This window comes from Photinus pyralis, unplaced genomic scaffold (genome assembly GCF_008802855.1).
Source record: "Photinus pyralis isolate 1611_PpyrPB1 unplaced genomic scaffold, Ppyr1.3 Ppyr1.4_LG2, whole genome shotgun sequence".
NCBI lineage: Eukaryota > Metazoa > Arthropoda > Insecta > Coleoptera > Lampyridae > Photinus > Photinus pyralis.
This window is the reverse complement of record NW_022170403.1, coordinates 6,361,638-6,384,759: the sequence shown is the minus strand read 5'-3', so window position 1 is coordinate 6,384,759 and position 23,122 is coordinate 6,361,638. Positions and strand designations below refer to the sequence as shown.

The 23,122-nt window shown below is 35.4% G+C and overlaps 1 protein-coding gene across 2 annotated transcripts; it reads left to right on the top strand.

Annotated features, from left to right (window-relative positions):
* The first annotated feature begins 9 nt into the window (after window positions 1-9).
* LOC116163616 (venom protease-like) lies at window positions 10-21,807 on the top strand. 2 transcript variants are annotated; one of them, XM_031477641.1, is made up of 6 exons: window positions 10-224; window positions 10,049-10,276; window positions 20,463-20,572; window positions 20,627-20,736; window positions 20,832-21,261; window positions 21,309-21,807. In XM_031477641.1, exons 1-6 carry the CDS (start codon window positions 149-151, stop codon window positions 21,477-21,479), a joined length of 1,125 nt encoding a protein of 374 aa, XP_031333501.1. In that variant the 5' UTR covers window positions 10-148; the 3' UTR covers window positions 21,480-21,807. The 2 variants fall into 2 exon arrangements, with proteins under 2 accessions (XP_031333501.1, XP_031333502.1); XM_031477642.1 differs by lacking the exon at window positions 10-224 and adding an exon at window positions 448-491.
* The last annotated feature ends 1,315 nt before the right edge of the window (window positions 21,808-23,122 follow it).

The following is a 23,122-nucleotide window of genomic DNA, read 5'->3' as shown; positions in this document are numbered from 1 at the left end:
TACATAATTTTATAATTCACGTCGATGGTAAAATAAATTTATAATGGAAAGACTAAACCATTCATGCTCAGTTGCGCTCTCCTGTGTGTAAATAATAATTTTGCGGCAGTGCTACTTAAAGACGTTAAGTAAACTCTACTTTTTCGCCATGATCATATCTTTAACAGGATATCTTTCGACCTTATTGTTGCTGACCGATGCGGTTCGTGGACAGTACTACAGAGGTATGTGTATGAATTTGCAGTATTTTTTAAAAACAAATAGGTAGTTTAATTATTTGATATAACATAAATTAGCGAACTTCTAAATATTCCACGGCATATAAATTATCTTTAATTTACGTTAGCTTTGCATAAAGGAGTTGAAAAAATACGAGAGTTGCGCTAAAATATTTTTATAATTAACTGTTGTTTAGTTTAAAACATATTGTGTGACGACATAGTTATAGGTACCTACTCAAATAGGTACCTAAACATAAGGGTTAGTACAAGGTGAGTAACTAATTATGCATTAAGGTTAAGGTCATCATTGGCGCGCAAGAAAAAATTGTCTTTTGTGCCCTTGCAGCGTTTTGGTATATATTATATATATAATAGTCTAGTCTAGGTAGTTATTTTTTAAAAATCGTGTTAATCATTGTGGGAGATGTTAATAGCCGCTTTTATTTGAGATGTAAATTATTACCTACTTGGTCTATCAAATGTGCGTCATGAAATGGTTAGGAAACCTTAAATTAATTTCACCTAATCATTTCCTAGTAGCATTCAGTAATCCTTCACTCAACGCTAGTAGCACTCTGTAAGAAGTAAAATTTGGTTTGTAGAAATGAAAATTATTTATTTCCCGAAATCGCCATGCAATAAATGTGAATTATATATGAATATGATTACATTTATTATGGTCCCAAATGTTGTGGAGGTATTTGGAACAACCGATTTTTGTGCTACTATTGAAAATAATTCGGCTTTCTGTGTCTTTTGGTTTTTCTATCCTGCACCTTCAACTCCTGAAGTGCGCATTAAGAACCTACTTACAAAATAATTTTTCTCAAGCGAGAGCTTATATTTGATTGTTTTAGATGTTTTAGGTTTTTAATTTAAGCTTTACCTTTAGGGTGTACTCCAATTTAAGGTAGCATATAAAATAATTATCAAATATGTTCCCATGTGTGGTAGATTTACAGAATGACAATCACAATATCACCCTGACACAGTGACCCAATGTAGAACAGTGGCGACAACCGGGTATCTCGTTGTTGATTGGTCGTTGGTTTCGGCCACCACCTCGGCCACCACATTGGGGCTAAAATGACGTACTTTGGTATAGGAGTTTACACTTTTCCTCGCACTTTTCTTTGTGTTCTTTCGAAATGCTGTGAATAAAGGTGCTGCTGTATATTGTGGACATTCGGTTCTATACATCATATTGCGATATACAGGGTGAGTTTTTTTTCATTTTAAGCATTGGGATCTCGGAAACCATAAGACATACGGATTCGGTTAAATGAGGAAAGAGTTGTCGTTTTAAGAGCTTATTTAAGATATGCTTTTGTTTTTTGAAAAAAATCCACAGTTCACTAGATATGAGCGAAAAACAGATTTAGTGATTTTTCATTTAACTGGTGTAGAATCGTTATTATTAGAAATACCTACAACAAAACGACACGAATAAAAGTTTTAGACATTTTAATGCTTAACATGATGAACATACTAATTTATTTTTAGATTTTACAATTTTTCAGTTATAATACAAACTTTAATTTTTTTAAATGGTAGTCATAGTTGGCTTTGACATTTTTAAAAAGGACAAATTTTTCTCTTTATAACGATATAAGGCTTGCTAAATGTACTGTAATAAATAAACGCCATGCAGTAATTTTCGTATTATTGAGAGGTAAGTAAATAGAGTTGGCCATGGAAAACAATATCTAGTGCGATAGGTACCTTTCCTTTACGACGAAAATTGGACAGGCCAATGTTATCTTCATTTTCTACCAAATGACTTTCAAGATATGTAGGATGGGTTAGATTTGGAAACACGACGTAATTTACGCTGGTTTCAACACATAGGTGCACCGCCGCACAACTAACTGCACGTTAAATATTATAATAGACTGTAATTAAGAGAACAAAAATGTTTCCCATGGATAAATCTGTTTTTACTACTCTTAATAATATAAACCGAGATACAAACAGTTCTATTAGACCGGGAGATGATGACACTTTTTGTGGTGTGATTTGCTACAAGTATTGCGACCATTCAAAGGTTTAATTAAGTACTCCTCGAAACGAAAATGGTGCTAACTCTCTGGGAGTGGGGCCGTTATTGAGTGACGATTGTTTAAACATGTCGGAAAATTTAATGATTTTGGACAATTTGCTACACAAAATTCTTTGGATTTTCTGGTAGTCGGTGACAAAACAAATGACGGAAACGAAATGCCATACTTTTCCGGTGGGCCTTATAGCCCGCCATACTCATTTGAAAGTGTCGATTGTTTGTATTTTTTTTTGAGTGATTTGCTACAAGCTCATTTTTTTATGAGCATCAAGTCCTCAATCAGTCATACACGAAAATCAACCTGATATACCGAAGCGACGGGCCCGCATACCCGCCATACCGGCACAAAGATGTCATTTTTGTTAATAATTTTGGACGATTTTCTACACCCTATAAATTTTTCCACCAGTTATTTTTATAGTCAGAAATAGAAATTTCGATACGCCATACCTGTGGCATGGACCAATTAGGTATGATATTTTTTCAAAAATGTAAGAATTTTCCGAAAATTTGGGCGATTTGCTACAGTATGGCACCAATGTTTCGTGACAGTTTGAGGTGTAATAAAAGTAAATATGAAGTTTCAAACTAGAATCCCAGGCCAATCTTGTTTTATCACGAGATGTTATGTCGCCCCACTTGAACTTCTTAGTCAAGTTGAAGAGGTCCCGGTCGGGGTCGTTGTGTTCTGCATTGCATTCAATGGATCGCAGGTAGTAGATAGTAGCTGCCATCAAGTTTATACTATCCGCCATAAGTATCTGAACACCCAGTGACTTTGATCAATCTTGATAAAATTTCCAGGGCAGTTGTGTTTATTTCGAATTAAGAAACGATGAAAATTTGATCATTATACAAATTAAAATAACACTAATAATAATAATAATAATAATAATAACAACAACAACAACAAACAAAAACAAAGAAACACCATAAACACAAGTAACGCAACATGTACTACAAAGACAGGTCCATCCAATAAAGTTACACGCCCTAGCACAGTTAAAAAACACAATACTCCTTCTCAGAAACAACCCACTCGTATACAACCGAAACGCAAAAACCTTAACAGCACCACAGGCTCACAAAATACTGCAATATCTCCACCAAAAACCCAAGCAACCTCACAAATACGACCTCAGGAACAAAGAAACACCATAAATACAATTAAAAAACAAAACTCCTTCTTCACAGAAGCACACCACGTTATCACAACCCACTCGTATTCAACCCAAACGCAAAGCCAAAGAAACACTTACACAATAAACTCCATTTAATAAAATTACTGGAATTATTATAATGATTTTTTTTGTTTTGTTTTGTTTTCCTCTTTCCTGATAGCGTTGGCTATTGTGCCCATCAATAGGTATGTTGGTAAGTACGAATTACATAGTATCCCTAGATGTCCAATGTACGTGTGTGATTTTTTTTTTATTTTATTTGTTTTTTTTTTTTAAGGACCCTACATAACTTCACCAGACACAGACACAGACACTAATCGTTACTTGATTTTTAATCCGTGCGATTAGTTAACCAGGCTAGACCTGAGTTCTCACAAGAAACACCGACCATAATAATAATAATAATAATAAACTTTTAAACAAATATAGCAAACGAGCTCCTGGGTATGGCTATAGCATGTTCAAGACCAAATTTTGCACCTCTAAGTGCATATAGGTATCAAATTTCATTTAGATGCTTTCATAATTAAGAAAGTTGGCACTGTGCATCTGAAATACCCATCAACATAATTTTATATATTATTATAGTGGGGGCACTTGCAGAGACTCGGCGAAGATATCCCGGTGAAAAAAATCTGGGAGATAAGAGTGCAGAAAGAGAAGAAAAGGGGCAGACCGGAAAAGACATGGAACGGGGTGGTGAGCGAAATCCTACAAGAAAAGGGGGTAACATGGGACGAAGGAAGAACCTTGGCACAGAACAGGAAGGAGTGGACTAAATTTGTGTACAAATGAACATAAGGCAGTGAATATGCATGTTAAGTTTTATTTATTGTAATGAATTAAAAATAGGTTAAGGTGAATTAATATATATAATATTATTGATAATATATATATTATAGTCCTGAATATTACGGATGGAAGTTAACGCACACAGATAATTATGAATTTAATTGGTTCGACGGCGACGACATGCCCATTACTGTCGGATATATCATTCTGGATCGCATTGACCAAGAGACTGAAAATCAAATCGATTTGAGTAGTGTCGAGGGCAATGGGAACGAAACAGAAGAGACCCATGACGATGTTGAGGAATCAGATACCGATGACGAGTAATTGTTAAACGCGAGTACGATATTATATCTTGTCGGGATAAGTTAATCAATTTAGAACAATTATTCTTTTGAATGGATTGTGTTACCAATTTTTAATAATAAAATCATTTTTCTGAAGCTCGCGAGAAGGTCGTTTAATCGTTTTTAAGGTTTCTTGCTTGTCCCAGTTATAGCACAAAGATGTTTTAAGAAAACAGAATTTCGGGTATGGCGCCATCTTTAGCCTTCATGACGAGTATGGCACATATATCATGGATCAATGTGGAGTATGAACTTTCAGAAAATCCAAATGCCATACTGTAGCAAATGGCCCAAAATTATTAACAAAAATGACATCTTTGTGCCGGTATGGCGGCTATGCGGGACCGTCGCTGCGGTATGGCAGGTTGATTTTCGTGTATGACTGATTGAGGACTTGATGCTCATAAAAAAATGAGCTTGTAGCAAATCACTCAAAAAAAAACAAAAACAATCGACACGTTGAAATGAGTATGGCGGGCTAAAAGGCCCACCGGAAAAGTATGGCATTTCGTTTCCGTCATTTGTTTTGTCACCGACTACCAGAAAATCCAAAGAATTTTGTGTAGCAAATTGTCCAAAATCATTAAATTTTCCGACATGTTTAAACAATCGTCACGCAATAACGGCCCCACTCCCAGAGAGTTAGCACCATTTTCGTTTCGAGGAGTACTTAATTAAACCTTTGAATGGTCGCCATACTTGTAGCAAATCACACCACAAAAAGTGTCATCATCTCCCGGTCTATATATCATGTTTATTTGTCAAAGTAAGTACAATGAACCTTGTCACAGCCAACTATGATTACCATTTAAAAAAATGTAAGTTTGCGTTATAACTCGAAAATTATAAAAGAAGAATAAATATTAATAATTGTATCTTATTAAGCGGAAAAAAATCTACAATTTTTGTTCTTTGCATATTTCTGTATTTCTAATACTAACGATTCTACAACAGTTAAATGAAAATCACTAAATCTGTTTTTCGCTCATATCTAGCAAACTGTGGATTTTTTTAAAAAAACAAAAGCATATCTTGAATAAGTTCTTAACACTCCAACTCTTTCCTCCTTTAACCGAATCTCTATGTCTTACGGTTTCCGAGATCCTAATGCTTAAAATGAAAAAAAACTCACCCTGTATATAGTTGGGTGTGTTTTAAAGTCAATAAAAATTAATTATGAAAAGATGATTATGCTGCTCAATTGTGATCATAAATACAATTGAATTGGTATAAATTTTAACATTTATTGCTGAATCACAAGGAATATTGCTTTTTTCTACTCCTTGGACTAAATCAATGTGTTTTGTCTTCCAGTTAAGGGATTAAAGTGTCACTTTTTCTTCCGAACACGACGCCGGACAAAATGTGATAGTACACACTGAAATGTCAAACACAATGGTGGTTAGGTACCTTTATAAGTACATTTTGGTTCTTGCGCCATATTATTTTGTCCTTATTATACCGTTTCCTCATATCTTTTATTAATTTGGGAGGCAGTAGTTTCTTCGTAGCTTGTTTTGTACAGTTTTGAACGATCACTTCTGCGCCGTAGTTTTGAAGGGGAATCTTTAAATGAAACTGACATTTACTATTAAACGGTCACAATTTGGCATAATCAAACAATTTTTTATCCTCAATACGGCGGATTATGATAAGTGGTCGCCACTGTCTTAATATGTGATGGTTTTCAGCTTTCAGTAAATTGCAGCTTGTTAAGATATTCTTCCACTTTTGGACCTATTGCTCACTTTCATGTCAAAAAATAAAAAGTTTGTGCTCGAGTCCAGATATAAATAGTGTAATTCATCAGCAATAGGCTACATAATTGAATAAATTTAATAACTACATTTGAGCGGTTGAGAATGCACTCGACAAAACCATGTATGACTGTATCTTCGATATACATTTCCAGAACAGAGGCGTTTATCCGTACATACGATAGGCATGTTTTATAACTTTTGCAAAATAATAATGTATTACTTTGTTTATTGCAAAACTCTCGCTCACACGAAATGTCCATAGAATACACAATTGTTTCTTACAATTTCTGCAAGGTTATATTAACTCGCATAGGTATATATAGTAGCAACCTTATATACTCTTTGATAGTATAGTGACGTCCTCATATATCCTTTTGGAGGTATACCTACATGCGAGCCTACATGTCAAAGGAATTTGCGAACTTTTTATACGTTTTTCAAAATAATATAATCCAAGTCACAATTCAAAGATTTAACTCGTACCTAATTCCCATTATTAACTCGATGTTCAACTTATTTTTTCATATGGAACCAAATGACAAGAATTACCCGCTCAGCGTTTGTGCATCTATTGCTTTGTTGTGTCATTTTCCGACCTTTTGGCCACTCAAGGATACATTCTAGATCCATTACTTTCCTTTCAATGGATACACATCGCATTTCTGTTGTACCTTCTTTCCATATCCGGTTCTCGACAATATTCGCAATTGCAACTTTGTCTCTCCATCGACGGATTTTTTTTGGGACCCACTTTCCATATTTTCTCTAATTTTATTATTTAAAGCTCTTCAATTCAACGTATTCCACGTAAGTGCAACCTTCAATTGTCGACCGTCTGACTCTTCAAGCATTATGTAGGTATGAGTGAACTACTCCACTCTAATTGCTTGTTTTTATCTGGAGGTAGTTGGCATAAATGAATTCCTTTCATTGTCTTTTATTCTGTTTTTAATGCACTTCTAGAGTAACAGAAGACGTTGCTCCATATGTTTTATTTTTAGATGCCACATTATTGTATTATGCGGTGGCATCTAAAGATAAAACATAAAATAAAAGAAGATATGGGGCAACGTCTTCTGTTGCTCTAGAAAACGTCCCTGCGATCACTGGCAAAAGTGTAGGTACCTACTTCGCACTTTTTCAAAAAATAAGAGAAGATACGTAAATTAGATGAAATAATGGAGCAAATGACCATTTGACTCAACTGCAGTGATGATAGCAGTTATGTGGAAAATTCTAATGAAGACGGAAGTTGATTAATTGAATATGCAATCAATTCGTAATGAGTATCTTGTGATATTATACTGTAACGTGATTTATAAATTCGGGTTCGATTTATATCAATATTTATTAAACAAAACTAAACACTACAAAAAACCGTACAATTTATATCGATTATTTATATCACACACTTCGCAATATTTCCGCGCTCTATGTTTCTTACGTACTCGATCTCGTTAGGTAGTAGACTGCTTGCGATGTTCGGTCCGCAACCATTTATACACGCAAGCAATGTAAGTCAAGAACATTCGCGTAATTTTCCGGATAAGTCTGGAATAGTCCTATACATATCCCACTATCGCGCGCGTAGAAAATTCCAGAGCGCCAAAGGCGACGTCATGTCTGGAGCGTTTCCGTTACAATACTATTACATGCAACTTTTAACCACGCATAACTAAAACCAAGTTGTGATAGATTACGATCTATTAAAAAGTAGGCATACAGAAGATGTGCCTTTAAATCAAAATTAAAGAGGATTTTAGGTAAAGAGTCACAGGAAATTGCTTACTTGGAATTGTACGTATTTTTGATCTATTTGTACAAGTTCATATTTTTTTCTGGTGCAACATTTACCCTAAACTTTTGAATATAATTTTATGTTCAATGCGTTCAACAGAATTTAATTAATAGATTATTCAAAATAATTATATCTGTAATCCACATGGGGTGGTGTAAATATTAAGAATCACCAGAATTTAATTATTTTCTTTTTCTCAACGAATTCTTACCCTTAATATCTGCGGGAGATTTGAACTTTGGAATTTCTGGATGTCTGCCACTTTGTCGCGGAAAATTTGAATGCGTGCGGGAGGTTTGAATTTTTAATTTTTCATTTACATTTTAAGCTTTAACTAACCAGGCAGCTGAAAAATGATATTTAGGGAATCCAAACGTAGACACAATTTAACACCACGTTTTGAATTTTTCGATTCAAATCCACACGTATCGTTTTCGAATTATGGTTTGATTTATATCGACTACAACGGGCTCATATTGTCTTAATGCTTTCATTAGTTTCTTAAGCACGTCTCATAAGTCATAGGTAATTGAAATACACACTTTGATCATCACATTTTCAAAATTCTCGGACAACAACACATATCGTAGTCCAATTTGCTGAATATTGCTTCCTGCATTATTTAACGGTATCGTTGTATTGTAAAACAGATTACGCTCCTCCTCCTACAGTCGATGGGATATAATGTTACAAACAGAAGCATTCCGAGTAAAATTCACCGTCCACGTGACATTTAAAATTTTACCGGCGTTAAAATGCTCGCAGCAGAACTGAATGGCTGGAATGATGAGTGCCATTACCATTACACCCTGTATATTGAATTTCAAATGAACCTACCGACACACGCGATTCAATTTGGTCTTATCAGAACAAAATGGCCGACCAGTTAATGTCCTATTGGCACTCGCACAAGAACGTCGGTCACAAGTATCGTGTATATAATTATTAATACACCCTGTATATTTAAAATGACAGCCAATCACAGTAAAAAATTCAAATACTTCGCACAAATTCGAATTAACCGCCACAAAATGAAGGCGGACAATTTCTTTGATACACTGTTTGACTCTTTTTGACGTGAAGGATATCGTGCATGTAAAGTGTTAACAAAATAACTCATTTTCAAAAATATAAACCACATCATAAGCATCTTCACTTCCTCTATGGCATTTTGGCATTTTGTAATTTATCTGTCGTTGAAGCTTCTTTACAAAACTAAAAGCAGAACATTTCAAAAATTCATCGCTTTTAAAATGATTTCATTTTTAAGCTATAATTGTCAAATTTATTAGGCACGACCCGAACGGGCACGGCCATAGCTTCGCCACTGCCACTGGAATATCTGCCTTAGAGAGAACTCTGCTTTCTGGTGGTAGCTTCTTCTCCGGGCGTTCATTAGTTTCCGATGTTCCTATTCTTTGGTCTCGTTCCTCTCCCAATTTCCCCCCGTGTTCCAGTCCTTTTTATTGTTGTCCTCTCTCTGAGTTACTTTCTGTCCCCTCCTCTTGGCTACTTTTGCTTGTCTGATTATTCCTCCACTGCTAATTCCCTTATCTGCTTCTTGTGAGGTTGCTGTTTTCCATCACTATCCCGAGTGCCTTCCTTCAAAAAATAGAAAATAAATTCGTTTAACGTTTGCTTAAAGTTAAAAACGTATGGTATAATTAAAGTTAGATTTTACGAAATGAGCATAGGAATTTATTTTATCCATTGATGTACCTACCTACTTCGGGGAACAAATTTATGCTGCGGATTTTATGTATAAAAATGGTACCGTGTGCTACAAGAGGGGTATTTTCATTCACATAAAAAGTAATAGTTTGCTAACACAATTTTGTTTTTAAAGATGAAGGCGGATACAGAACAAATATTTAACCAAAACCTTTACAGATGAGCGCTGTCGAGTGCAATCATCCAGAGGCATCGGCCGCTGTATGGTCATAGGGGATTGCGCATACGCTATACAACAACTACGTCGCAACATCTACCCCCAGCTGTGTGGTTTTTTGGGCATTCAACCGATAGTATGCTGTCCTGTCCAGGATGTGGTGAGACCTAAACCAACTACTCGTCCCACAACCACAGCCGCACCACAACTCCAGTCGAGGAGTGCTGAAAGTAAGTTCCAGTTTACTTTCCCTTTTTTGACATTTATATTTGAATATTAATATACTATCAGCTATGGTATATTCTAGTTCTACTGTCTTACTCGAGGTCTTACTATTACGAAATTTTATGTTATGTTGACTTCAGGGACGAGGTACATCTGTCTTTAATTTTGCTATTGTCGTTGCCCCTTAATTTGATTTTTTCTAGGATTGTGGGGTTGGGATTATTTGGTATAAAATGTAGGCATTTGGGGAAGAGAGTTTATTTCCAACTGAACTGGTTCGATGCAAGTTTTACACTCTTCTGATTAGCAAAGCAATCGTCGTCAAACCCGATGACCTGTCAAGTTAATGTTTGCGAGTTTGTCAACCTTGCTACTTACTTGTCTACATTACTGTAATAGCCAATTTCATTACATATCGGCGGATATCCTGACTTTTACACATTCATAAAGTTTGTTAACCTCATATTATTACTCTACACTCTACAGGATCACACTATAGGCAAAAAGTGAGAGACCAAATTTAATCCGGAAGTTATCATTTGAATATTGATAATCGAGACTTTCCAAATATCAAATGAAATAACCTCCGCGCACGAGATTTCTATGTAAATGCCTATCAAACTTATTACCTACTCAGTTTTTATTCAACGCTAAAACTAGACCTTAAAAACAATCAAGAATGTTAGAAAAAACTTACTAAACTTCGTTCTACTTTTGTTTAGTGTTGAAATCTAATGCGTGCGTCGGGGGTTAGATCCCATTTGACAACATTTCGAAAGTCAGTTTTCGTTTATAAGGTTCTTTTACTTAACTTTTTGTATTGTATGGACATAATTTACATATACTTCAAATATTCTGCATAACAAAAGAAATACAGACACCAATTCCGGATATGTCATCATTCTTATGTGGCAAAACAAACAAATGGTTAAGTAATTAACGCGTAATTGTTTACAAAAACAACAATCAGTAATGTAGAAAACTCGTTTCAATTGATTTGCGACACTGGCTGCATTTTAACATTCGCTTTTCTTATATAATTTCTAGCTTTGTATAAGATACACATCTATAAAGTCTTTCAATGTATACTCGAAGATACTTTATTTTATGTATTGGTAGTGGTACTCAGTGTCAGGTGTCGCGCAGTCCAGCAAACTAGGTTACTTAATAGTCCAGGAGCAAGGGGTCCATTTTGACTAGCGTTTTTATGCAGCTAGATTTTTGACTATACTGTTAAATAAGCTTCCATTTCATGATTTTGGACACGTATGGAAATATAATAATGATAATCACCTACGTATATACAGGGTGGTGAAATAATTTGGGGGGCCAATAATCACATGTTATGAATTTTACATTGAAATCCCTATGATGCGTTACGCAAGTCACCACCCTGTATAGGTGAAAAGACCATATCACCCGAAGCAAGAATACCTACATCATTGCGTTTATACAGGGTGAGTTTTTTTTTCATTTTCACTATGGGGATCTCTTAAACTGTAAGAAATACCATAGAGTAAATACAAAGGAAATACAAAGTCGTTTAAATGGATGAAGAATTGCAGAATTTTATGCTGATTAATCTTCCCATTCAACGTTTCTTGTAGCTCTACAAATTAACGAAGTTGTGGCCAAAAAACCGAAAATAGTATATTAAGTATGGAGAACGGTAAGGGATTTTTACCGTTCGAAGACAATTGTTTGGAGGAGGAGCGAAGCGACGACTCCAATTATTGTCTGAGAACGGTAACCCTTAACGTTCGACGTGCTTATAACATTTTTTGCGCGATCGAAATTAAAATTATGCAACCAATATAAATATGCACTAAGATTAACGAGCGCAATAAATCGAAATGATCGAAGTGGTATGATGTACATCACTAGGTAACCAGTTTATTTGTCAAAATTGAAATTAATAATTTCATAAAAATGTGCATGTGTCTGATGTAGTTTACTAGCTTGGCACTTCCTTTATGACTTTATGAGCGTCTTGCTATAGGAAACAACAGCACAAATTGCACGTTTAATGTACCTAACAATAATTAAAGATTAAATGTAAAGCAAGACTGTTGATTTTAAAAAGGCGTCGGTAAGTATTTTTCGTATTTTTGCTGTTCTGTTTTTAGATCGGTAAGTAATTTTGGCGTCGTCGTAATCATAGCAACTGGTAAATTGTATGTACTGTCATGGAAACACCCATGGTAAATAGTCAGAAATGACCGATCGCGCAAAAATGTCATTTTCGAAAATGCGCTGGCGTCCGTTTATTTTCACAGATATCAAAAAATAGTTTTTCCTACGACTTTCATTGAAAATGACATATGTCGTACAATTATGTTTACTTGAAAATTGACAATTTCGCTCACTTATGGCAAAATGTAACGGAAAACAAAACGCACCCGTGTGATTTGCTTTCTCATAAGATTTACCATGTAGTAGAAAGCAAATCGCATGTTACGTTTTGCTTTCGTAGTAGTCTAATCTTCTTGTAACATCAACGTAGTAGGCGTACGTCAAACTCTAAAATTGCGATTAGTTTATTCTTGAGTTTATTCCCTTGTGCTACACATTTAATTCCTTACTTATTTTTAATGGCGAAAAGTGATTCTTCCATGGATGTAGAGTGTACTCCACCCAACATCAGAGAAGAGGCAAAATCCACTACACTCGAATTACTACCAACTAAATTACGGCTGAGGTATAAAAAGTAGCGTACGTCTAATAATATTAGTAAATTTCTTGCAGAAGCTCCAAACCACAAGTACCTCTTTAGTCTTTGCTAAAGTAATTATAACAATAGTTCGTTAAAGAGAAATTGAATCTATTTCGTATTTTTAGATAGTTTTAGTAGTTGGTTCGAAATAAAATAACTTTTGTTTCATTATGTAAGTATTTTGGTTGTATGGAGAGTCGTAGGAAAAATAGTGTACATGACTCGTTTGAAAGCCACTTTTCACACTCGTGTGAAAAGTATCGCTTTCAACACTCGTTACGTAATATACTATTTTCTATTTCGGTGTCACAATGATGATTTTGTACAACTGTTTTCGAAAACAGTTGTACAAAGACAGTGATTATAGTCGTTTTTTTTTGGTAACTCATCTCTTAAGTTGGCAGTTACTAGTTAGTACAAGTAGGTACTTCGTTGGGTACTTCCATGTTTGAACTTCAAAATGTCAGTCTTACTACGCTGCCAACCTAAAACTTAACGGCATAAAAAGTGTTCCCAACATAAAACATGTTAGTTCTAATGTTCCCTATAGTTTCTGATAATGATTTTTTTAATTAAATTAAAGCACCGAAATAGAAAAAATAGTATGAAAAACGCGTGTTACAATGCTTTATTGTAATACTTCTATCTTGCGGACACTCGTGGCTACGCTTCGCGTCGCCACTCGTGCCACAAGATAGTCGTATTACAATAGGTCGCATTGTAACACTTGTCTTTCAATATACTATTTTGCACTCCTTCGTTCTAAATCGCGTTTTCCCAATCAAACACGAACGTCGGGAACGTCAATTTTACAATTGACTATCTACTTTCGCGCACTAGTGCCTAAAAATTCAACGAAATTATCTATTTAGTGCGGATCATAAACTAATAAGTAGTATGATGGAAGAGTAAAAAAGAAAATATAAATACACTTTACATCATTCCCTGTAGTACAGGGGCAAAAATAAGCTTAAACCAGAAGTTTTGAACATTAAATTGACATTTTAAATTTCTAGATTTCTACTTTATCGGCATAGAGGACTTGATTTTTTCAAAAGAATTGTGTCGCAAAAATCTCGCGAAAAGGATTTGAATTTATATAAATTCGATTTAACTAATCCGTGCAAAAAATAGAACACATTTTACGTGCGTGAACAGTGTTTGCTTGATTCGCGCGACATGCGTCGCTCGTGCGCGTTGCGCACTCGCGCCGACAAACTTCGCGCTCATCTGCAAAATAACTGTTCCCGCACTAATAATGTAAATAACTATTAACAAACCCAGTAATTCTTTTCAGTTTTCTGGTGGTGCTAAAATAATTTTTATTACGTGTGCGTTTTGAGTAATTCACATCAACTTTCTTATTTCTTATGGAAACCATATTCGATTTCTACGTCACTCGATACAGACAAAAATTACAAAATCAATGATACTAAACACTTATAGTATTTCATTTGGTAAATCACCTTGCATTTTTGCCTCGAAGTTTACGATGTATTTTTTATGGCAACAATTCCATGGTCGTGTTGATAGCGTCCATGCGAGACAATAAACGAATGAATTTGGTTTAAATCACAATCAGCCATGGAATAATTGCCATAAGAAATAACGGGCGATCAAAAATGAGTTGCTGTCGAGTCGCCTTTGGAAGTTCAAGTTAAGTAGGTACCATTTACAAGACAAGGTATGCCTATAGGCTATAACTAAACGCAAATCCGCGCAGATGACGTTTTTATCCCTATGACGTCACAAGAATCACGGCCAAGTTTGAAAATGGCATACGCTTCATACTTGAATTAGAAGTGCCATTGCAATTACTCAATTAGTGTGTAATAATGATGGATAAATAACTTTGGTGGCAATCCTCGGAAGTGTCATGTGTAATAGATGTGCTCTAAAGTGTTTCTTAATATTGGTTACAAAATTACATTGGCTAGGCGTATTTTCTAGTCATGTGCGCACAAGTGCAGAATTATACTATAGGCACATTTTATGTTTCGTTTTGTATCTCTGTCAGTTTTCTGCTTCAACAACAAGTGGGTTTTGAAACTGTATTTATAATTGATTGTAAAATCACACAATGCACATTGCACAAACCTGGAATTCTTGGTTGTATTAACATATGATTTTTTAAAATGTATTTATTAGTTGCATAGTCACACTGGACACACTTTAAGTCCTTGGAACTCTTGTGTATTAAGAGATGCTTTTTGCAACTTGATTTATAATTGAAATTATAGTTGCAGCATATTGCACTGGACACATTTTAAATCCTTGGAAATCTTGTGTGACAACAGATCAAGATGATCCTAGAGATGACCTCTTTATTGTTGGTTGAGTAATCATACTGAATGCATCTCGGAATGCATTTAGAAATAAATTTCAGGAAACAGAGAAGCTAAACGTACTTTTCAGAAATTCAAGCAGCTTTTTAAGTTTTTTTTGCCGCTAGAGGTCACGTCCTTATTTGAAAACGCGAATATAATTTTTCTTTTTTTTACTTACATATTTTATTGTAACTTTAAATATGTGTATTAATAACATGCAATAATTGATACTTTGTAAGTTTAATGTAAAAAACTTGACGCAGTTCACATAGATTGAACAAATCTTATCATATCTGTAAAGGGGATTCACTTTTATTAACAGGTAGGACTACACAAACCCCATTACTTTATTGAGTGGTAGAGCCCAGTTATCCCAATGACGTCACGCATAGGATTTCTTACTCGGAGGTACCATGCCATTTACCGATCATGATCAGCATTTACCATGCAAACTAAAATTCCAAAGGTGACTCGACAGCAACTCATTTCTGATCGCATAGTTAGCACATTGTAAACTTCAAGGTGATTCCTAAATAAAATACTAAGTGATTAGTATCACTAGTTTTGTAATTTTTTCCTCTTTTTGAGTGACCTAGAAATCTAGTATAGCTTCCAGAAAAAATAAGAAAGTTGCTGTGATTTACTCGCAACCCACAAGTTATAAAAAATTTGTTAAAACTATTTTTTTATATTTATGAAAATAAGACATTTTTCGGTTTTTTGGCCTCTACTGCGCTAGGTGTAGAGCTACAAGTAATATTGAATGGGAAAATTAATCAGCATAAAATTCTGCAATTTTTTGTCCATTTAAGCGGCTTTGTATCTCTTACGGTTTACGAAATCCCCATGAAAATGAAAAAAAAACTCACCCTGTATAAAGGCTGATTCAAATTCTACGGCCACCATGGGGATCTCGGAAACGTAAGAGATAGGTAGGTAGTTTAAATTAGGCAAAGTTGCGTATTTTGATGCTTAACAGTTAACAAAACGCCGTTTTGAAACTGAAAAAATTCCGACTACTTTCGGAGATATCCTGAAAAAACGAAATTTTGCAAAAATCGTTTTATGTTGTACCGAAGTTATTTAAAAATATATTTAAAAATAAATGATACATTATTATGGTTGCTTTTTTTCCCTCTACAAGATGCTAACTTTAAATTTTATGTCTGGCGTTTCGTCTCCGTTAACCATCATAAACTTTGTTTTTTCTTATGGAAGTCATTTTTACTTGTGTCATTTGAATTTTTCTTTTATTTCTGATTTTAAAAATGTAAATATATCACTGTTTTTTCATAAGGATGGCGCTATTAATTCGTAAAAATGCAAGAATCTACGAACATACTTTCCATAAAAAAAACAAAGTTGATAATGGATAACCGGAGACGAAACGTTAAACTTAAAATTTAAAACTAGCATCTTGTCTATAATTACGCTTACATCAAAGTGGTCCTCACAAAATTAGTCGTAGATAAAGTAGAGTATATTACTCGCAATAATGGCTATAATAATAATAATAATAATAAATGTCTTTATTGTCAACCGAACAAACAGCAAATAAATAACATTTCTTTGTTGATACATTTATGAGTGACAATAGGTGCAAGTTCAGAGACAGGCACAAGCGCCGCTCCTGGTCTTCCACTTGGACCAAAATCAGCAACGGGAAGGAAGAAAATAAAATTTACAATATAAATAGAAGAAAGAAAGAGGAAAGAAATAAAATCTACGATTTAATTAGGATGGTTCACAAAACGTCCAGATTGCTAACAATTGATGCGAGATAGTGATAGTTAATGTGGCTTATTGAGATTGTAGTAGGTACTGTTTACTAGCAGATTTGAAAAGAGGTAAGGAGGAGATGTTCTTGATGTTATCTGGTAAAGAATTCCATAACTTACAAACATTATAAGAAAAAGACCTCTCAAACAGTGATGTTATGTGCCTAGGAGGCCTAAGATAAAACTTTTTTCTTACATTCAGATTATATACATCTGTGCGGTACGTTAAGCGTTCCGCCAAATATGGAGGGGTTTTGTATTTAATCACCTTAAAATAAAGTGAGCGTGCATGATGTACATGTACCTTTCGATTGGACATATTTAACCACTTACACCGCTTCAATAAATGTGAGACTTTATTGTACTTGCGAATTCCGTATATAAAACGAAGGCATTGGTTTTATTCTCTCGGAATTTTACTCCCTCGCCGCTGTAGTGGCTCAGTTGTAAATACTCCTCGAGAATAATAGCTATAATTATTGACTCGTGATATCTACTATTATAGTAGTAGACATGGCGAATCATATAGAAAAATTTGTAGGCAACTAAAAATACAAATTATTGATGTTTTCTAATGTAGATTCTAAAACGCTGCAGGCTATAGGTGCTATTCATTCTCAACAAAGCACTTAGCACCTAAGTGAATATGAATTGAAATACCCTTATCTCTTTTCTTTCTTTTGTAATTATAGTCGAGCTAGATTTATTTTGAAATGACTATATTAGCCAGAGACAAATACCGTTACCGTTACCTAGAAGTATTCAGGCTTTCATTAATAATTTAAATGATAAATCTGAAAATTTACATACCAACATAGTTTTTATGATCTATCGAAAGAAATATTATCATAATTTTTTGACTTCCGGTTCTACCGAATGTCGATAACAACTTTCTTATTTTAACACCCTGTATTTTATTACATTTTCGAAATCTACATGAAAATCTACGTCGTTTGATAGCATCAAAGGTTTTCAAGTTATTCAAGATTTTTCAACATTCAAAAATCGACAGTACTGACTTGATTCTACGTGACAATGATTTAAATTTGGTCGCCCTTCTACAGGGTGTTTTAAAACTCTAATGGTCAACTTTATTAAATTCAAACCTTACAAAGTTGATTTATTCAAATGATACATGCTTTTTTGCGCTTTCAAATGTCGAAGAAAATTCTACATCATTCTAGCTAGTATTACAGTCCCTATACCTATCTGTTATGCTTTCCGGTTTATTTTAGATTTCCTAATATTGTGACCTTATGCATAATTTTCCTAGGAGGTCTGAATACTTTTAGGTAACGGTTTGCGTGAAACAATAATACTTGGTGTAATTACGGAAGTAGGTATCCACAAGAATCTTACCATTACAAACTTCTATTCAATGAAATCAGAAAAGAAAAAATTAAATTACATTATTAGCTATTTAAAGGAAGGTGTTAATGACGCCGGACAAAGCCCAAAGAGGTGAATTTCGCTACAGATAACTAATGAATAGCCTAATCTTGAATGTTAGAAAAATAAATAGGATTAATTGGCAATTGCCAGTTAATGACAATTTCGTATGGTGTAATTTAAGTTGCCTAACTGTGCTTTCACGCGCCCCGCCGAAACGTTCATGTCCGATTAAAATGGACAGAACGTACCTTGCCGAGGCACCGCATCCCGAAGCACCGATTTGTGCTGTTCTCGGGAAAATAAAAATCATCAACAAACCCACGATTTGGTACACCGATGTATAAAGGTGCGTGAGTTTGGTTATGGCATTGAAGATGCGTGGCATGACCCGTGCTCGTCGCGTTGGTGCCGATACCCGTGTCAGGTAAATACAGTCACTAGCGTCTTATATACGAAAAATCAGAGTCAAAGTAGTGGACCAGGAGATGCGAACCGGCTCTATAAAGGACAAAGACTACTCCGTCGACCGGGAAGGGGGATGGCGTTTTTTACCACCCGCACGCTAGTAAGAGAGGTATTGCATTGGGGTAAAAGATGACCCTCCCCTCCCCACTTTTTTGTCCGAAATACACGTTTTGAAGCACCAGGAATCCGAATTAAACGAAATTTCAATGGTGTCGTTCGGTCTGTCTGTACTCTCATTTTCGGCCAAACGGCTGAACTGATTGAAACGCAATGGGTATTTCGCTAGTGCTAGTCGACTATGTGTCTCAAAAAGAACAAAATTGGGGAGTAGTTTTCAGGATGATTTCCAGGCAGCAATCGCGCAGAAAAGGTCTGGATTAGCGAAGAAGAATCTCGTTTTAAAACGACAATGCACCCGTTCACTAAAGCTGTTTTGTATTTCAAAAATTCGTCGATTTGCGAATCCACTTGATTTCCGAAACCCCCTTATTCACTTGACTTGCTTTTTTATGAAAATGATATAATCGTACCTTTAACTTTACCGATTTCGATGTTATAATCATTTTTCTTCATAATTTAATCGTTTTTCAAATTTTTTTAAAGGAACTAAAGCACTTAAGCACAGTCCGCGATCTCTTCCATTTCCACATGATTATATATCAAATATTAGTTTTTTAGCGCATTTTTTAAGAATTAAAAAAAATGTGCTATTGTTTGCGTTTTGTCCGCCCGTCCGTCCGTCCGGACCCACTTCTGCCGTTTCGCACTACTTCTAGGGGAATGGTCCTACAGTCCTGGAATTGTTTGCAGTAGGTAGCCTATACCTTGTAAAACGTGCATAACTTTTACATACGACAACCAATTGGTCTCAGATTTTGCATACGCATGCCTTTAGTGGTACCAAGTTAAACTGTAGAAAATGAGGGGGGGGGGGATAAACACATGTTCTACCCTTCATGGTATTCTAATGAAAGGTCTCATCGAAATAAATTGGTTTGTACAAACTATAATTTTCCCGTGGGACTTTTTCGAGATCAGTGAGCGACGGGGTCTGAGGGGGAGGAATAAAATTAATTTTATCTCTCATTGTATTCTAATTATAGGTCTCAACGAAAGGAACCGTTTTCTACCAACTACTGCCCTTCTTTCTGTCCTCTTATCAAAGTACGAGGTGGAGGGGAGGGGGGAGTGGAACTAGTTTTATCCTTCATGGTACTCTAATGAAAGGTCTCAACGAAAGGAATTAATTTCTACCAACCATAGCCCTCCTCCTCGACCTCTTATCGTGATCGGGTATAATCCCTTATACCTCAAGAATGGATTGTTGGAAGAGGGTACTCACAAAGGGCGATTGAGACGTCTGCAAGAAATATATCCATTTGTGATGTCAAAACAAAAGCTATTTCCGTTAAAAAATGCGCTTTATCTGTACAAGAGTTGTGCACAATTTATACTTGTTTTAGATACTTTATTGACGCGGAAATCCTGCCAATTATTATTTTTTTTTAATTTTTAGGATGTAAGGACTATACTGTTCCGGAAGACATACCAGTTAGTTACGACATAACGCCAGTCTTAACCGTGGTCGGAGGAGTAAAGGCTTCTGCTGAAGAATTTCCACACATGGTAACTAATGACACGATTATAACAGAAATTCAATGTATCTGTGTGATTTCTTAGGCAGTTTTAGGTTACGGAGATGTGAATGAGATTCAATGGCTTTGTGGAGGAGCCTTAATCAGCGAAAATTACGTATTAACAGCTGCGCATTGTACGACTTCCCAAGAATAGTATGTATATCTACATTAAATAATACCATTGAAGACGTAATCATAGATTACTTATTCAATGATAATACAGATACACAGTATTTAAACTGTTTCAGTGGAGACGTTAAATTTGTCAGACTTGGGGATTTAAATTTGAAAGTTGACACAGATGATGCTCAACCCCAAACCTTCCGAGTATCCGAAATTCATCGTTATCCAAATTATCAGCCACCTTCGCAATACCATGACATCGCGTTAGTGAAACTAAACCAGATAGCACGCTTCACAAAATATGTCAGACCTGCTTGTTTAAACACTGTGAGGCATCTTCCTGAAAATTCTCCTCCTATCGCTACGGGGTGGGGAAAGTTGGGTTTTGTTGGAGATTCCAGTGATGATCTTATGAAGGTGACACTATCGTACTTCAATAATGAACGATGTAATGCGACTTATGCCAATCTGTCTGCAAGACGATTACCGAAAGGCATTGTGGATGACATGCAAGTGTGCGCAGGTGGAATTAGCGAGTCAAAAGATACATGCCAGGTATGTGGTTTATTGGCTACTTTTGCTATATTTAACTCACTTTGTAGGGTGATTCGGGCGGTCCGTTACAAGTTAGATCCTTGGACAACTTTAAACTATTTTACATAGTTGGTATTACTTCCTTTGGGAAGGGATGCGGCATAATTAACACTCCAGGAGTATATACCAGAGTTTCAAGTTACGTCGACTGGATTGAAGATATAGTATGGCCTAGATAGACGTCGCTAACTGTCTATGATCATAGCGTGTAAATATGATGTATAGTTACTTGTGTTGTATGATTTCATTGGTATTACCAACTTATTTGATAAAAACTAAAACGAAAAACCAAATAGTTCGCTGACGATGACAACTTTGCTATCGAAACGCGTACGTTTGATTAAAGTTTTAGTGTGGCTTTTTGCAGTTTTTGTTTTAGTTTTTGTTACTTCAGCTGCCGCAAGAGATGCAGTGTTTCCAATAACTTATTTAATTGGACTGTAATAATTGCTGTAATGCATTAGGATATCTATTTGAGCTAGATTGATTAAAGATAAATAAAGCGCTTTCATTATGGAGATATCTAAAACCTAGACATAAGAACTAAATATATTTGTTTATAGACTAAGTTAGAAATAAATATATAGCAAATGCTGAAGACATTTTTTATCTTCCGCTTTTAGGAGAAACAGCCAAGAGCACAGAAGGTACACATAAATGAAACAAGACATAGCACCAACATGTTAAAAATATCAAATATTAGTACCGGGTGATTGATTAGAAGTGAGGACAATTTGAATTTCCCTAAATCACAAAAAATATGAAGTTGGTACTAACTGATGATCATTTATTTAATTGCAGTGGTGTATCATCATATGCTTTCAGTAAATCGTTACTTATTTATAATCTACAAATACTGGTTCTGTTTTACCACAATTTATAAACTAACACTAGACACAGTCACATTTCTTACATATGTTAGTGCATAAACTATAAAAATTGTTCAAAATGGAAAAAGTAATAAACCGCAAATGGCACACAACAATTAACGGCCACTGGTTTCTTAAATGACAGTCATGACAGAAAAAAATTACTACCTAACAAAATTCAAACCGTCAATCTAATAATGCAAAAAATACTAACACCTTACGCGCGAATTTCAAGCGATCATCACTTCTAATGAATCGCCCGGAATAACATTTACTTGGAACGGAAATTAATAATTTAGTGTTCAAGAAGTATGTTACAATGCCGAAATAAAGTAGACAGGACAACGTAGGCGTATTGTATTACCGTTCCGTCTCTAATCCAGTGTTTTGTCTCGAGTGGGCTCTGTGGTGCGGTCACGGTCATCCCGGCGATGACCATCCCGAAACCGACTTTCCGGCGACAATCCATCCCGGCGAGCATTTACTTCCCGGCTTCGGTCATCCCGGAGATTTAAACCCGGCGACGGACAACCCCGACGATGAGCAATCCCGGCAACAGTGCACGTCTTGGCTTCGGTCGTACCGGCAATTTGCTGTTCTCAAATATCTTGAAAACAAAAAAAATGAGATTGCTTAAATTTGAAATGATTTCAAATCAGTACAGAATTCTACAAAACTTTGCTGATGTACCCTTCTTCCTATCGAACGGACACACTGCGTATACCTACAAAATGGAGCGTTAACAGTACGTAGGTACTTTCACATACCTTGCGGTTGGCATATGTATTATTCATACAGGAAAAATGAAAGGAAATGACAATGAGCAGTGTTCAATTTTTGCAATTGAAAGATATTAAATTTGTGTATAGAAAAAACAAAAGAAAGATGGGGATGAACTGGGATCGTGTGGAAGGTATGCAATGCCGGTATAACCGATGCCGGAAAATCAATAG